The sequence below is a fragment of the Drosophila erecta genome, unplaced genomic scaffold (genome assembly GCF_003286155.1).
Source record: "Drosophila erecta strain 14021-0224.00,06,07 unplaced genomic scaffold, DereRS2 tig00000092-arrow-pilon, whole genome shotgun sequence".
Taxonomy (NCBI): Eukaryota; Metazoa; Arthropoda; class Insecta; order Diptera; family Drosophilidae; genus Drosophila; species Drosophila erecta.
The window spans coordinates 19,229,485-19,247,237 of record NW_020825207.1 but is presented as its reverse complement, the minus strand read 5'-3'; the positions used below and the strand labels follow the sequence as shown (position 1 = coordinate 19,247,237).

General features: G+C 41.6%; 1 protein-coding gene across 2 annotated transcripts; it reads right to left on the bottom strand.

Moving 5' to 3' along the window:
* Position 1: 1 nt before the first annotated feature.
* On the bottom strand, positions 2–17,073 carry LOC6548265 (protein FAM107B). Of its 2 annotated transcripts, none has more exons than XM_015156497.2 (3): positions 16,237–17,073; positions 949–1,150; positions 2–890 (listed from the first exon to the last, which is right to left on the bottom strand). In XM_015156497.2, the coding sequence occupies exons 2-3, from the start codon at positions 1,098–1,100 to the stop codon at positions 611–613; spliced, it is 432 nt and encodes a 143-aa protein (XP_015011983.1). In that variant the 5' UTR covers positions 1,101–1,150; positions 16,237–17,073; the 3' UTR covers positions 2–610. The 2 variants fall into 2 exon arrangements, with proteins under 2 accessions (XP_015011983.1, XP_001974111.1); XM_001974075.3 differs by lacking the exon at positions 16,237–17,073 and adding an exon at positions 3,986–4,403 and having other exon boundaries at positions 3–890.
* Between the last annotated feature and the right edge of the window lie 680 nt (positions 17,074–17,753).

Below are 17,753 nucleotides of genomic sequence, written 5' to 3'. Positions count from 1 at the left end.
AATTGGTTTTATAACTTTTCGCCTACAATAAAATTTATTAATTCCAGAAACTAAATTTGTATATAGATATATGTTGTATATAGTTCTGTAATCTGTTTCAATTTCTTAGCTTGACATAAAATAGTAGTTCTATTTAGATCAAATATCTTCCGCCCAAGTTCTGTCTGTCTCTCTATCTTATTTTCTAACACATTGCCCTGTTTACAGCATTCTCGATCGCACTAAGTTATAGATATACATATACATAACTCTACACTAGATACATAAATTTCCATTTTGTTTTTGTTTTTTGTTTTTGGAAGAAGGGGGTCCATTTAGAAACTAAAACTTTATACACTTGGTTTATACACAACGAATTTAGCGCAAAAGGCTTTAACTTAGGTTAGTAATAGGATCTAACAAACTAAACAAGTAAATGGCTTAGTCTAGGTGTACATTTTAATTATAATAACCAACTAGTTTTGCATAATATCAAAATGAAAACCGCTCACAAAGTTAACATATAAAACACATAATTTCCATACACATCATTTGGTTAGGTCTGCGACTAAAACTAAACATTAATTAGGCTGAGGATTACAGGATGAGGGATATCCGAGTGGGTTGCTCCTTAATTGTTGGCGTGCGCCGTGCGCAGTTTGGCCCGCACGTTCAGATACTCGGGATTCACGTACTGCCGCTCCTCGGCGTCCTCCTGATCCTGCTTCTGGGCCGCCGCCTCGTGCTTCTGCGCCCGCTCCATGATCACGCGCCCGAGCTCTCCCTTCAGTCCCGGAATCCCGCCGACGATGTCCGCATCCGGCGAATGTTGCTCGGCGGCGGCATGCCGCTCCTTCTGTTTGTCGTAGGCACGTTGCAATTCCGATTTCTGGTTGAGCACGCTCTTGCCGCTGGAATGGGTAGAAACCATTATATTTAATACAGAAACTTTTAAGCCCATCTACTCACACTCTGGCATTGAACTTGAGCTCCCGGTGCAGCTCCTTGCGATCGATGTTCTCCATGCAGGGATTGATGAGCTTCTTGGGCAGGATCAGCCCGTCGGAGTCCGTCTGGACGCCAGTGGGCGTGGCCGGCGGCGAGCTGGTCATGGACATCATCGTTCCGGCCGCGTTGTCAGCGTCCGCCAGACTGTGTCTGAATGCCGTATCTGAAAGATGGATGCAGAGTTCAGAGATTAGTGAATGGGTTCGCATTCTTTCCTACTTGTGGCTACACTGAAAAAACTGATTTCCTTTCATAGCACGCTTAGTATTATCGTGAGCAGTCAAACAAACCCGGATTCAAATGTTCAATAATGATGATTAGGCTCGGCCTAAAACAACCTGATTAAGTTATAATTGGCTATATATTTTCTGAGTGCCCATGGCCGATGTCCCACTGTTCCACTGTGCCAAGTTAAATTGGCACTTGGCCTTCCCCTCACAAATCAGTTCGGGCCTTAGCCACCCAACAATGCACGCAACAACCGCTCGAGAACCCAACAAAAACCAACAAAAGACGTCCAAAGCTGCGACGTCTTCGTCGTTTATTAAGGTTAAATATTTCTCCCCATTCATGTCATTGTCAATTTGTTATTACAAAAAATAAATAAATAAAAGAGAGCAGCGCACAACAACAGCTGTAAACCCGTATAGCAAAATATGAGTAGCAGAGAAAAGAAACTCGATTCAAGTCAGCGGTAAAGTTCTTTCCGACCGTATTCCTCTTGTTCTGGTTGTGCTGTTCTTTTGTACATTTTTTACTGAACCGTCACCAGCGATGAACTTCTGTTGCTCACCCGTCATATTAACCCACATCGCGGCGAACAAGTTAGTGGCTCGAAGCCCAAAGCCTAAACTAGATTAATAGCCGATGATAAGGGACAGAGGAAAATAAATAAAACGAAATAGCGCTGAAAGGGCAATGACATGGCTGAAATGGCTTCGCGACTGAGATGAAAATCGCAGTGGGTTAAGTGGGTACAATGTTGCAAAGAAGTGCTGACTGGTGCAACAGGGAACTGTGCCAAAAAGGCACCATCTAAATGGGATTACATTGCTGTAAATCAGAGATAATTTCCAAATGCAAATCCTAATAAGTTTGGGCTGAACCCAGATATCCAATTGCAAACCCTTTTTATTCAATGTCTATCATACTTCCCATATACTTCCCAATCATTCGGAAAGCAAAATACAATTGGCAAACTAGTTCACACGAGTCTCAACATTTCTTCAAGGGTTAACCAACCTTAATTGCCATCCCCGCTCCGAGCTCGCGTTCCACAATCAATCAATCAATTTCATCAGTCGTCTCAGACAATTCAACTAAATTATGGCTGATTCAAAGGAAAAACATTCAAGATTTGTACAGCAAAGCGCCGCGAACAAATCTCTTGTTTGCCGCTTCCAATGGCCATGGAAACCCTGGTCTTCAGCGGTCAACCTTTAGCATTTTGAAGCCCGCGGTTAAAATATGACAAAACCAGCTTTATCAGCTTGCATTATGCATTATACCATGATGACCCATATGTGGCCCAATCGGAAATCGCTAGCAAATCCGTTTTGATTGATTTTCCTTCGACATCAAATACGAAACAGCAGTCGCCGATGCCGAACTCGTAATTTGCATTTCCATTTATACAGTGATGTCTGGTCCGAGGTATTCTGCTAGCCAACAAAAAAGGAAATGCGGAAAAATCACGGAGAAGGGCCCAATGAGTTTTGAATACCCTTGTTTTTTCGCTGCCATAGAGCTTCAATTGATGTTTTTAATATTTATATTACAGTGGGAAATATGAACACTTCAATACAAAAGGTTTAGGATCTGAAGAACAATCACATATAGAAAAGACACATAGATCAGTGGAGATCTCAACCATACAAAAGTTTTAGGATCTGAGGAACCCTCACATATAGAAAGAAGACACATATCAGTGGAGATCTTAACCACTCCCTTGAACTGGAATACCCCACATAGCGAGGGTATTTCAATCAGTTCCAGACAAGGCCTCACTTCACTTACGATGTCCATCGCCGTACAACAAGTTTTCACTTGCGCAATCGAGTGGTTCGACCCGCCAGACCTCCGCCTTAACCCCCCACGCCACCAGTCGGTTAGAAAATTGTGCGCAACTTGCTTCCATGTGGGTTAATGAGCTGCACATGTGCTGTGGGGTTTGGGTGTGAAATGAACGCAAGTGAAATAAACGGCGGGAACTCCAAAAGGGGCCGCAGTCGAAGACAACCCCACCCCGGCGTGGACAGACCAATCCAGACAACTCCACCCAGGCTAATTATATGCCATTTGTTTTCCCCGAATGACCGGAGCGACCCACTCTAAGCCACATAAATCAAGACAGCATAGCAGTGCATTGTGGGCACAATTTATGACATGGCATAGGGCTCTGGAATTATTATCATGTGCAGTCTCCAAGCGAACGCTTTCTTTGAAGCGGCCTAGTCGTTTAACCAGGTTAGGAGACCAACAAGCCATGACAGCACAGTTAAAGGCAAGCCATTGTCGTGGAAGGGTTAACTGGCTCAGATCGGGCGATACGCTTCGCAAAGGGCAATCTCCTTTAAAAACTGAGCACTTCAGCAAGCAAATTGCTTTAGAGCAAGATTTTTATATTTGTTTGGACTTAAAAGTCTTCTGCCACCTAAGTTCCTTTCAAACTATACTTACTCCTGAGGCTGAAAGACAATCTTATCATCTTATCAAGCGTGTGTGACGACATGTCTTTTCCGAATTTTCCACACTTTTACCCGTGTTCAGTGGCAGTACCTAATCATTTTACACCATCTCCGAGAGCCAAGTCGGTGGAAAAGCCAAACAAATAGAAATGGACACGATTTCACTGACTGGGAGAAGTGTGCACCTCTTTGTCTGCCCACAAGAATGGCTTCAAGCAGCGATGAATAAATGAACAATTGGAATAAATGAACAAATGCGTGAATATATAAGCGATGAATTATTCACGCGGCAGCCTCTTGTCTTCACTCACTTTCAAAGATGGACATGCGGTTCATGATGTTACTGGAGATATTCGACGAGGGTCGCTGCATTTTGGAAGTGCCACTATTAACTTGAACTATTTTTGTTTCATTAACACAGACCTAGCACATTTATAAATAAATATCTTGTGCATTTGTTATTTTGCAGGTAATTCACTAGCGAGTTGTTCCTTTAAACAGCCGAGGTGGTAAGAGTGCTGCAGCTGGGCGCTAATTGTGGCTCACATCTTATAGCACAGTGACTTTCGCTTTCGCTTTCGTCGACGTTCTTATCAACGCAACAAACGGCTAAAAACTGTGAGCCGAGAAGGAAAATGTTGGTAACCGGACCCCTGCAATCGATTGCTGCTACTGCTGCTGCTGCTGTTGCTGCTGCTGCTGCTGTGGCTGCTGCTGCTGCTGCAACTTTGTGCAGTGCGACGCCAACACGTAACGCGTTTGGCTTGCTATTTTAGGCTTCCTCATTTGCAGCAGCTAACCAAACACGGCAGGGTTGAAATACGGGGTTGGGTTGGGTTTGGGGCTGAAATGGGGGGTTTTCATGCCGCCGGACTGGCTTATGCAAGCCGAACAAACGGCCAAACAACAGCTGACCCAGATATGCATTTCAGCCACGAACTGAACGGAATACTTAGAACGGAGCGTAGCCAAACCGGATTAAATCCTTCAAAAAGTGGGAGCTCGTTGTTCTCTATCAGCCTTGTACTGTCAAATAGTTATAAGCCTACAAATTAACTAGTCCAACCTTGAAATACTCTTTGGTTTAAGTCGGTCTGCTGCAGATACAAATAGTATACCAAGTGAAACGCCCATCACGTATCATTCAACTGAATAAGTGGCAGATACGTATATTAACCAGTAGCTTTGCTACACATTCATGCCCATTCATAGACTACAAAGCAGTGCAGTAATTTGCAATACCCATCTTTTATAGCGCATTATGTCAGCTTGCAGCAGGATGTTGCATGTTGGATGTGGCATTTGGCAGTGGCAGCTGGGGGTGGCAGCCTTGACCCGACGCTGCAGCCCGTCTGCACAAAGGACACACATGTGTGCAGGATAACAAAGGCCCCAAAAGAGCGCAGGAATGGGGAGGGGACAGCCTCCTAGCGGCAGGAGCTTTCCGGAAGCTTGACTCGCCTCCTCTCTTTCTATCCTCGCACAGCCATCTCTCTCTCTCGGGGATTTTGTAGGAGCATCGGCAGCCACCTCTTGGGGAAGAAAATGGAAAATCGACAGCCACGGGCGAGTGTTCTCCAGCTTCCGCTTCCTGGCCGCCTGGTGCTAATTGGCTCCATGGAGAAAATGGCCGCTCCACACACAACACAAACAAAGCGGCGGCCCCTTGGACCCGATTTCCCGCATTTTCCGACCCCTCCGTAAGATGGAAGTCTAAGACATGGACCAACTTCTTGGATGCCGCACAATCCAGAACAAAGTACCTTCGGCAGGGGAAGTTGCTGCCACTCCAGTATTTCTCCAGCCTCGAAAATTGGTACGCTTCTTTCCCTGGATGAATGGTCTGAAGGGTGGGGCGGTGGTGGGGCCAAAGGGGCGGAACCGGGAGCCCGCCATTGAGCAACTCTAACTCAAATACTCCGCCTCAAATCAACCGGCGAGCAGCAAATGGCGCAGGCTGGATGGCAGACAGGAGCAACAGGAGTCGCCAAACAGGAGCTATGACGTCAGCAACAGGATGGGACAGAGACAAAAAAAGAGCGAGCGAGAGAACTGTGCAGCAGTGTTAAAAGCTGTTTGCACTGGGAGAAAAAGCCATTAGTGCTTGCAGTGTGATACAAGTCTTTAAAACAGCAGCAACACTGAATACATTTTGAAAATTCGAAATATGTATAAAAAAGTTATAAAGTTATAAAGTTTTATATTTTATAAATTTAATAATAATTATCTTAATAAATTTATATATAATAATAATTATTTATAATTATAACAAGGAACTGTGCCTGTTTGAGGTATTTTGTGAGCTGTAGGAAGGTTTTTCACAGTTCTAAAGCACTAACAAACAACTTTTTCTTTGTGTGCATAAAGCTTTTGCCTGTCTAAAAGCTTTTGTTGCGCCTGCATAGCTTCTTCTGCCGTGATGTCATATATTCGTCGACCCCTGGGGAACCCTCGCTCCATCTCTATCGCTTCCATCAGGGGTTTGTGCGCAAAACATCAATAAATAGATTTCCCTGATTTTCCAACAGGGCAGCAGAAACGGCAGCAGCAGTCAGGTAACAAACAATCACAAGTCGTTGCCAACAAAACATCCCCAGCCCCCTGAAGCATAGATATGCCACAACAGCCGTGAAAGCTTTGGGTAGGGTGTTTCCAGAAAGGGGCTCGTCGGCTGGCTGTGGGTTAATCAGCTGTGCGTGTGGTCAGGGGTTAAGAGGTTGCTAATTTCCACAAAGGATTCCATATGTAGCTGGCCAAAAAATAATTGGGTTGGTTCTATCTATTTGCTTGCCACCAAGTGGGTGTGTTTGCCTGCTGCAAATATTTGGACAGCCCGGCCAGAAACAACAGAAATAGAAACAGGCCAAAACTGTTCAATAAATAAACCAGCAAGTGAATCTTGTGTTTTGGCTAAAAGCAAATTTGTGTTTGATGAGTCGTTTTGGCAAAAGTTTCAGCCTTGCGCCGTCGGAAAAAAGTTCAACACTTCTCTAGCAATCCGAAGCATGACAACTTTTGGCACAACTATTTTCACAACTTTAAAATCCCTCTTGTTGGCCCGAAGAAAGTGTCTTGAAGAAGCGGAAAATATTAATTGAAATGGTAAGCAAAGACTATTACAAATAATCCGTTATGGCACTTTCGCCAGGATAAAATTATATTTTATTTTTAAGGAAGTTGATTACCACTATAATATACTTTCTCCCTATCACTTTGGTCATCAGACCTGTTCCTTCAATAGTCCCTACTCCACAAGTATAAACCACATAGTCGTGGGCTCGTTAAAGGCGCGTGTTAGTCATAGACATTTTATATTTACTATTTATTTGTGTTTGGCACATGGGCTTGTGTTTGTCTGGCAACAAATAGCACGCAAGGCTATTTCTATTAACCCAACGCCAATACCACCCCCATTTCCTTCGAGGGTTTCAAGTCACTCGTTCCTGGGACTGCACACCCGCACTCCTCTTTGTAACACATTTTTTCTTCAATTTTAATGGCGTGTCAGAATTTATTGGCCACGTTTAGTCGGCCGTTTGAGCCACACGCCCATCGCTACTAATTATCCGGCAGGTGAGTCATGAAATTAGCTAATCTGCCACGCCCCCTTCCCACCGCATTCTGGTTTTATTTTTGCTTTTGTGGTCAATCAACCCAGCGGGAGATGCAACCACAGGAAGTCGTCCAAGTGGCCGCAGGCATTCGGTAATGTAAGTCAGTAAATTCCCCAGCTTCGAAATGGCTTACCGGCTTTCACCTGCCCCGCCTCTTCAGCGCCCCTCTCCGCCCCCCACTAAACTGTCCACTCCAGCCACTCATTCAGTTGCATTCAGTCAGCAACTAATTTTCCGCGTCGACATCGTTTGTCGTCTGGTACGCGCTTTTAATAACAATTTTCAGTTTAATTTCTTGCATTTTTTCTCTTTTAATTTTTGGCTTTTTGGCTAAGCGGCTTGACAAGTGCGCATAAATAACAAAATAAAAGAAACCGGTCAAAGCCCAGTCAAAGTGTACAAACCGAAAACAGTCGGCATTGCGCAATGGGAAAGCCTCGAAATGAATGAAATAAAGCCTGGCAACGGGACTCCAAACGTTTACTGAAAATTCGGTGTCAAAACTACGAAGAAATCGCCCTGACAACTCCCTGAAAAACTGACCTTTCCCTGGAACCCATTTGGCCCCAAGCCGCGAACAGTTCCGAGAAATCGGAGCCCAGGCATCAAATGCATTTATAAATCCAAACAGCGCTTTGCTTTATAAACAGAACAACTCAGCAGCCCCACACATGTGGCATTCCGAATCCAGCATTCCGCATAAACAATAACACAAGCCATTCGACCGACCCCACTCCACAAATACAATTTTTGAACAATAAACAGAAAATTTGTTTTTCCCGCTCGGAAACGTTTATGCTTCGAGCAAATAGAAGGAAATGTCACACTTGGTTCGACTATAGCATACCAAGTGTGCTCAAAGGCAATTATTTGAAAAAATTAATCGTTTATTTGTAGTATAATAACAAAAATATATAAAACAAATAAATATCTGTGATATGTACAAACTAAAATGTTATAAGCGAACCGATTGATATACCCGACATACCCCGCGTAGCAGAGAACACTAGGTATCAGGCAAGCGGCGCTGAGCGAGTCCATTAAAAGAATTTCGTAATCGAAATCCCGCATCGAGCCAATCAAGCTAAAAATTCTGAGCCCATAGCCATGCGGGTGCAAAACGCTTATCAGTCTGAATAATAATAGCTTGGACAACTACAATCAGCGAATGAAATAAATTTAATAATCACTTTTATGACTGTTCTTTCGAAGCTTTATGGAAATTTCTACCAGCTGATGTAGCTAAATAATCTCAAGCTTCTCTGGGGAATAAGCGATTTGGGCAAATATTTGGCCATGAGTGAGCATTAAACTCAGACGTCAGTTTAGATAAGAGGTTCTTGTTATCTGCAGAACTCGGGATATCATAAAAAACATAACATATTTGCTCTGCGTGCCTTGAATGGGAACCTCCGAAGAACTTTAATGGCGAAAAGCGTAAAACTTGTAGATGTTCCTAGTAAATAACATTAGATTTTATGCTTTCATTTACGAATGTTGCTAGTTTTTTCGTGTATTTTATGGATTCTAAATACGGAACACAAATATGAATTTTTTAATGAAGCACATGAAAATGGGTATGTTCGAAAATTCTTTGAAAATGTGCATTTTCGAATAGATGTTTTAATGCCGAAAAGCGGTCAAAATCTGAGCTTTAGATCTAAATTTTGCACGAATTCTTAATCAAGTAGTTGTGTCAAGTAGGATATTTTTCTGTGGTTTAAGCTATTTTATTGAACTAACTCCTTCTTTAGTAATTACGTATACATTTTATAAACCATACGCATCCATCCAGATATCTGGATGTATTATGTATTATATTACTTCTTTAAATAATTATGTATACATTCAATAAGTCATACACATCCATGCATCTGAATAAGACTCTTTAAATAGCCCATGCATCACGCCTGCTGATTTCATTCCTTACGTATTCCCTCAAAAATTAAATCTTCACATGATTATGGCTGCATTTATGACATAATATAGGGGTCATTAAAAGCGAATACGTCGGCTGCCGTTGGTCGAAATGGGTCATAAAAGTGATTATTCAATATTCGATCCGCACAATTCAACCCACACCCTGGAATACATCGTTTCAGACATCGGCGACTACTTTACACGGTACACATGGCTTTAAATCACAAGGCATGTAAATGGGCACTACAACAAAATGGCCTTGATAAGCCGAAAAAGCAGCAACAAACGTGGCCCAAGCAACAAACATCAAATTAGCCAATCAAAGCAGAAAACAAAAGCATTTCACGCGCTCGCAGACAGTAATAATCATTTCGAAGCATACAAAAAGATTTAAAAATTTATTTAAGCCGCCAGACGATGAAGAAATTGCAGCACTTAGCGAATAAAATCTGTGTTTACCAACCGGCTTGAAAAAAAGCCAAACACAATTAAAAGCGGTAAAGAGCATTCCGAGCCTTTCACTCTTTTTCCACTTTGATATCTTCCATGACCAAGCGAAATCATTTGCCTAGCCGCACTCGTAAAAACTTCAATTGAAATTTCGTATTATTTGATAACTCCACTCAGCAACAACAACAGCAAATCAATCAGTTGCGGAAACGGAACGAACTGCGCGAGGCGAAAGAGATCGAATGGAACCAATCAAAGAAAGTAAAGCCAATTTGCATGAATTTCGATGCGAAGAAGCGATTTATAGAGGAAGCTATAGTGCGCCACTGATTGAGATCAACTAAAAGTGGTCTCTTGCCCATAAAATAATTTGATTGAGACGTTCAAAAAATATGTCCAGCTTGTGGCTTAAAAATTGAATATTATTTGTTGATGCCATTTCGTGCCGACTTCGATTTAAATCAAACCTATAAAGTAATATTACTTTTATTACTAGATATAAATATTAGATATATCATTACTAATATTACTAGACCATTAAATTATACCATAAATATTATGAGGTACATACTATTCTTCTATAAGTAATATTATAAAGTAATATTACAAAGACCATTAAATTATACCATAAATATTATGACGTACATACTATTCTTCTATAAGTAATATTATAAAGTAATATTACAAAGACCATTAAATTATACCATAAATATTCTTCTATAGTAATATTATAAAGTAATATTACAAAGACCATTAAATTATACCATAAATATTATGAGGTACATATACTATATGTACTATTCTTCTATAAGTAATATTATAAAGTAATATTACAAAGACCATTAAATTATACCATATATATTATGAGGTACATACTATTCTTCTATAAGTAATATTATAAAGTAATATTACAAAGACCATTAAATTATACCATAAATATTGTGAGGTACATACTATTCTTCTTACCGCCCTTTCCCATTAAAGCCATTTAATACTCTTACCCCGAGAAGGCTGACGTCACCCGAAGGGACTCCACCGAAATTACTTCGTTGTTGTTTCCCTGCTTTTCCTCGTTCTCGTTCTCGTTCTCTCCTTAAAGACTCTGTTGTGGTGTTCGCCCGAAAGAATTTGGTGTTTGCCATTTCGTGTATCGCATGCAACAAGTTTCTCGCATTGAAGTATCAAAAACATTCACAGGAAACCATCAAATGGCGCAGCGCGAAGTGGAATATCGAAAAAGGCTCTCTCAGCTCCTCTCCCCGAACATACATATGTCTTCCCCAAGTGTGTGTGTGTGTGTTTTGGGGTGAAGTGTCTGTGCGGTGGCCTCTGCTCTCTGCGCTCTGCTCTTTTCTCCGCACTTTTCCCGTTTCCCGTGTTTCCTACGAAGACCTCGCGTCATTGCACTTCGTGCTTGTTGTTGCTGCACGAGAGGGGGCTGCGGTGGGTGGTGGAAAATCAACACACAGGCACAAAAAAGAGGGGTACATCTACCCCAAATTCGGGAAGTTGGGGAAAATGCGTTAAGGGGTTGCCAATGGCAAGGACCAAACAAATGTTGGCAACACATTGGGGGTGGCTCCCGAACAGTGGGCCGTGGAAAATTATCCACAGCTGCAATGCAATTATCACCCCAGAAGTGCTCAATGTGCGATGTATTGCAGTAAACTGCTAGATAATTCAATTTTCCCGTCAACGACCAGTTTGCATCTACTCCATTTTTATGATGCAAATATCAGCCAGTCTAGCTCGATTAAAATCGAATTTCCCCATTTATATTAACACAAAATGAGTTCCAACCTAATGAGTTCTGTGGAGAAAATATATTATGACTGTATGATTTAACACGACTAAAAGGGAATTTGGAAAAAAAAATGAGCACTTCATTCTGCTGATTAGGCTCAAAATATTTTAGCAATGACGAAATCATTGAAACATTTTTGTTTACGCATTTGCGCATTCGATATTAGTCAGCCGTTGAAACATTGGTTTTGTAACGAGGTGTCTGACATTAAACTTGCAACTTGCAAACACGCTTACCTTGCCAACCCACAAAACCAGCAGAGGGTAACCCATAGATCGACCTTGAGATAGCCCCACTGATCTAGAGGCAGCCCGAATTTCGCATGGTGAATCCAAATTCCATGTTCAATGCAGTTCGGCACACTGTGACTGCGACTGGTGACGAGATCTCCATTAGGTTATAAGCTATCCGGCTGCCAAACGCAGTGAGAAGATGGTGGAACAGCAAGACGATTCCACTTTCGACGGTTTGCCGCGGTTGAAAAGTCAAAGTCAAATGCAAGACATAACACAATAAGACAATCCGGCTAAGAGAAACAAGAGCAGCAACGTCCGACCAACAATAATAATCGCAGAAAGGAAAACGAGTTTTCACTTTTATATTTTTGAGTTGCCGGTTGCTTCGGGTTGGGGATATTCATTTCCAAACGCGATTCAATTGCACTTGGTTGTTGGTTTGCTGGCTTGCTGTTGTTGCTCGCTGCTTGTTGCTGTTATTGTTGCTTGTCGCTTGGGCAAATTGTGGCCATAATGACGAATTGCATAAGCCGGAATCGTAATTATAATCAGTGACTACGACCGCTTCAGTTGCTCATCCGCCGTTGGTCGTACAGTCCAACTCGCCCATGTGGAGTGTAGGCAGAAAACCCAAATATCAAATTTGATATTCAAGCTGACGATGGCAGTCTCTAGAATTGCAGCACTGTACCTGCAATCCCAGCAGGTACAGTTTTCCTAGACAGCCAGTGCGTTCGCTGTAGCCAGGCTTCCCTGTGACCGATCGCCTTGATCGGGCCAAAAACCTGACTGAATCTCTGGCTCCCCTCTTACGTTCGGCTAATTTGCAGGAGTTGCGCCCCTTTTCGGAGAGCCAGCTTATCGTGCTCGCGAATTACGCGCTTTTGAAAGCACCTCACAACCTGACCATATAAGGAGTCGATTGGCAGGCGAAACAGCAACGATGGCAACCAAAACAGCAGCAAAACATACACAAATGGCTATTTTTGTGAGGTAGCCAAACAGTACAAAGTGCCATGATTGCGTATCAAGCACATGGCCGCCGCCCTCCCCATTTTCACCCCGAGATACAATTATTGCCCCACCCACCACGCAGTCGAAAACTTTTCATTCAATCACCCAACGCCTGCTGCTCCCATTTTACCCTATAAGTTAGGCGGATATATCAACTGATCCGTAGGACCGGCCAAATATTTTACTACGTGCCAACGACCTTTGAGCACCTTATCGTCTTTCGTGAGATACGCTTCAATTGAGATAGCCAAGTTATCTTTAAGATAACTGTGTTTGGGTTTTCCATATCCTAGATATATTGAGTATCTTTATTCCCGCGTATCTTTAATCCGAAATAAAGAGTTTATGCTTACTCAATATTAAGATTGCAATATAAATACAACAGTTCAACAACAAAATACAACAACAGTACAACTTCTATTGGTGACTGGTATTAATAAATTTGGCAGACGGAAATCTTCAATTGCTGCTTTTTGCACATTAATACACATTTAACCAATCTCCTATTTAGTTTATTTGCGTTATAAATAATAGGTATATTACTTTGAAAGAGTATTCATAAACTGGTTCAAGCCATTTCCTTTGTTCTTTTTAGTTTGATAGCCCGGTTGTGTGGCCTTGCTGGATACTTTTTGTGTCGCTTTTTAGCAAATCTAATCCAAATGAAGCGAATTCCAGAGATGGAAATGTGCCTTCAATTGGCATTTGCATGTTAAGCTATGTAGTATGGCTAATCGTAATTTGAGCAACAAATGTAAAGCGCAAAAGCAAATTATCTGCTACAATGGCGATAAATGTGGAGCTCGTTTTTTCAGGGATTGTACATGGCAATGAAATTAGTTGTATAGTATATAGTTGGATTACCCAGCCGATGAGTCTGTAGACCATCTGTGTGAAATAAGCATCCAACATATGCTGAAATTAGCTTAGCCTGCATAAGTGCACACCGCGTTTCAAAATTTTAATGGGTTGGGGATATTGATGGTCATCAATCAAGCCAAGATTAATAACCAACTCTCGCGGTTGATTATTTTTCCGTACTTTTTTTGGTGCCTGAGCTCATCAGAGACAATTTGTCAATCATGAACCCAACCCAAATGGGCCACCATGTGATAAGGATGAGGTCTAATAATGCGAAGAGGACAACAAAATGAGCAGTAATTAGAAATTCATAGATATAATCAAGAAATTCAAAGCCCCGTATGGAAACACACCGAAAACCCACTGGCTGTGGGGGGAAAGGGACGGGAGACGGGGTCTCCCCACCGCGCGAGTGAGAGGGACGGGGCATACGGACATGCTAATCACGAACACAACGGAACGGTACGGACAAAATGGACAAAACAAAAACGAAGAAGAACGAGAGAGAGCAACCACAAATAAAACCCGATTCGACAAAAACCCGCTGCCTGCTACCGTTCCTCGGCGCCTGTTCAAATAAGTTTCAAATTTTGACAAATAAAACCATGGTTTTGTAATTTACGAGCGTTCCGAGCTATTTTCATAATGATTGAGCGCGAGTTGAGTGGAGTGTTTGCAGTTTGCCGTTGCCGTTCTCGATTCGCAGACTCTCGAAAACTCGACATCTCGACATCTCAACATCTCGGGTCCCAGTTCCCAGGGGAGTTAAAAGTACCAAATGCAAAAAACAAAATAAGGACCTCTCCTGTCTCTTATTTATTCTGCTTCTCCTTCTCCAGCCGCCCAGCCGTGCAATAAAACGGGATTATGTACGAGTGTGTTTTCGGTGTCTACTGTTTGTTTGTATTTCCGTGGGTACAGTGGCAGTTCCCTAAGTTGTTTTCAAATGTATTTCGATGGAGTGACTCAATTATGACCGCATTTTTAATAAGTTAATAAGTTTATTTTTAATAAGTTAATGCATCATATTTTGCAAGTGATGCTCCGCTCAAGTACTAAGTAGATAAGCAATTACGAAGAAAATCTTTCAATTTCCCCTGGGCCGAGTTTCACTGTGAGCGCTGAGTCCTTCTTCAACGAGTTGGTAGGGACAGGAGGTCGCTGCTGCTGCAGGCGGCTCGGGTGGCGGTTGGTGGAGCCTAAAGAAGCTGCAGCCGACGGACGGAATGTGTCTAGACGTTTGATTACCGGGACAGACGCAGACGCAGAAGCCGCGAGGTCGTGGCACAGTGGACTTAAACCGAGCTTTGGGCGGGCTTTAATCGGCGTTGCCTTCGGTTCAGAATGCCACTTTATTGGGTTTTAAGGCTTGGCTTTACTCCAGACTCAGGCTGATATTAAGTGTTTGCTTATCAGCTCATTTTCGTTCCCAGGCGGCCTATGTTTATGTGCCTGTTGGTTTTGTCACCAAGTACACCAGTGGTGTGTTGGAGATAATGGGATAAGTGCGAAAATGGGTGGGTAATTAGGCTGGAAATTTATGGTACCATGTTCGAAGAAGATTGGACAATCAATTAATCGAATCCGGTTTGCACTTCTTATATGTGACCCTAAACAGGTTAAAAAAAACGCACACAAGCATGCTAAGCCGAAAAGAATGCACAATTGTTGTTATTTGATTTTAAGCCATTACCTTTATTATTGTATCTCGCTGTACATATTTTTAACCCCCTGTTAAGGATCGCTGAGGGTAAAAAACCTAGAGTTAATATATTATCCGGTTTATAGGGCTAAAAAACAATGATCATTAGAAAACAAGGATCTACGGTAGACAATCCGGTTTGGAGATTACGTCATCAAGCCGGTTTATAAGCACGGTTCAGGTCGAAATGCTCGAATCGCATTCCTGAATTCGCAACACACTATCGGTTTTGGGTTCTCAATTCCCAAGGTAACCCGATGCTGGCCAATTCCCGTGACAGGAAAGAAGGCACGTAATCTTTTTCAGGGCTGTTGGAACTCGGAATCTGGCACTTTTCTACCTGACTACATTCGACATTTGCGCGTATTATTCAAATCATTGGTTTTCTCCCCGATTTCGTCACAGTAAATTAATCAGCATTGTGTCACGCTATTTTGAATTAAAATTCATATTTCCATTTATCAATATATACATACATATATTTAAATTTATCATTACCCCACTGAGACTGCCAATAAAGTGTAGGGTTGACAAGCCTCTTCGTTAACTGAGTGTTTTATAGCAAAGGATAATAGTTTGACAATAATATATTCAAACTTTTTTTGCTTTGGAAGATCCGTGGATATTTATTAGGCATACATACATACGTACATATGTAAACTTAAAACCTGAAAAATTGAATGAATTCTCTAAATACTTTTGCTACTGAGCCGTCGATTTGCCACTTATGCCAACCACTGTGCCTCTAAAATCAAGGACTCTCGATGGTTGAGCTAAATTTTTTTGCACATTTGCTGGGTTCTTTCGCACAAAGGTCAAAGGGGCGCAAATCAAACGGGGGCCTTGACTTTTGCACTTTTGGCGAATGTTTTTTACAGCAGGACATTCAGAAAATCGGACGGATGATAAAACAAGAACAAGTAAGATACAAAGCACAAATACCGAAAGACGTGTAACTCACCACGACGGGGGTGTCACCGGAGGTGAAGGTGGATAAACTGGAATTTCTGCCTCTCGACTGGCGATGTTTTGATTTTTCACTATCTCTCTCTTTCGCTCAGCTGCTTCTGCTTCTTCGGTTTGTTTATGTGTAATCCTTTTGTTTCTTTCGTTTTTGGCGCGCAATTTTCCGTTATTGTTGTTATTGTTAGTTAGTTGTTGCTGCTGGGCAATTTGCAATGCAATTTTTCAATACACGCGAAACCGTTTTGTTGTTGCCTTTGTTATTGTTGCGTTGGCCGTGTGATTGCGGTTATATTTGTCGTTGTGTTGTTGTTGCTAGTTGCCTTGTTGCTTTTGCAACTTTTTCACAATTTGCATTTTACGTTTTTTTGCAGCAGCTTCGACGACTTTGACTTTGTTGCACAAACCCAGGCAGAAAAACGGCCACACACTAACGAACTGAAAACAACAAAACAATTCGAGGAAGCTGCTGGCGTCTCTTTTCCTTTTGATTTTTTCCCAAGATTACCAATCCGATTTTACTGCCTGATTTACTGTGCTTTCGGGAATCTATAGTTATTTTCGCAGCCAGTCATTCGAAAACGAATGTGTGGACCATACGGTTAGTTTACTTTAATACAACATCACATAAATATAGTTTTTTTATGAATCCATATAGCATCTCGTCTTCTTTAGCGCGACAAATCGGTTTCTGGACGCTTACTCGTTCGCTATGGAGCTGTTGTTTTTTTAGTGGTATTTTATTCTCGCGCGGAAAGCGCTCTCTTTTTTAAAGCACCGTTCGCGCACGCTGCTCAAAACGGAATGAGCAGTCGCCAATCGCAACAGCCGAAAAATACTGAAACAACTAAAAATACCACAAACAAGATACGATTATGTACATCAGCACCATGTCGACGTCTATATACCCTTTCAAATAATAGAATTCAAATATTGCATATATATTTAAGGGACAAAGTATATTCTTAGAGAGACATATTTCATTAAATCGACTTATTTTTTTGTGAAATGTAGTTTATAGTATTAGATAAACAGTCATGATAACATAATAACAGTCATAAACAGTGATGATATATATCATGATATCAAAGGGTAACATCTTAAACGTAAGAAGTAAACATTTGGCCATACATAGTAACCTCACAGAAAGGGTATAAGACTCCGCTCTTCTCTCTCTCTGCACATGTACAATGTTAACCGCTTTCTGGTTGTTGCAACAGCTTCTGTTAAGTTAATGTTAGGCAACAGCTGACTAAGGCTTACACCAAAAAATGAGATTTTTTTATGCCATGTTTACCTTTTTTCAAAATCATAGAATAGTCAAGTTATAAATCATGCGAACTGTGCACCTATATATATATTTATTTATAAATGTATATATATTATTTATATACATCTATTTATTTTTCATCTAAATTTGTTATGAAGGATCTTAGAGCTTATTGATTCTAACTTTAGACTTACGTGGCGCTTACGGCCGGGACGCTTGGCACGATTGGATAAGGAAAAGCTCAT

Excerpts from the sequence above, each read along its gene's own strand:
- LOC6548265 (XM_001974075.3), bottom strand. The coding sequence starts at position 4,046 with ATGCAGCGACCCTCGTCGAATATCTCCAGTAACATCATGAACCGCATG. Across the intron at positions 1,151-3,985 it reads CCGCATGTCCATCTTTGAAA|ATACGGCATTCAGACACAGT; the intron begins GTGAGTGAAGAC and ends TCCATCTTTCAG. Across the intron at positions 891-948 it reads CTCAAGTTCAATGCCAGAGT|CGGCAAGAGCGTGCTCAACC; the intron begins GTGAGTAGATGG and ends TACCCATTCCAG.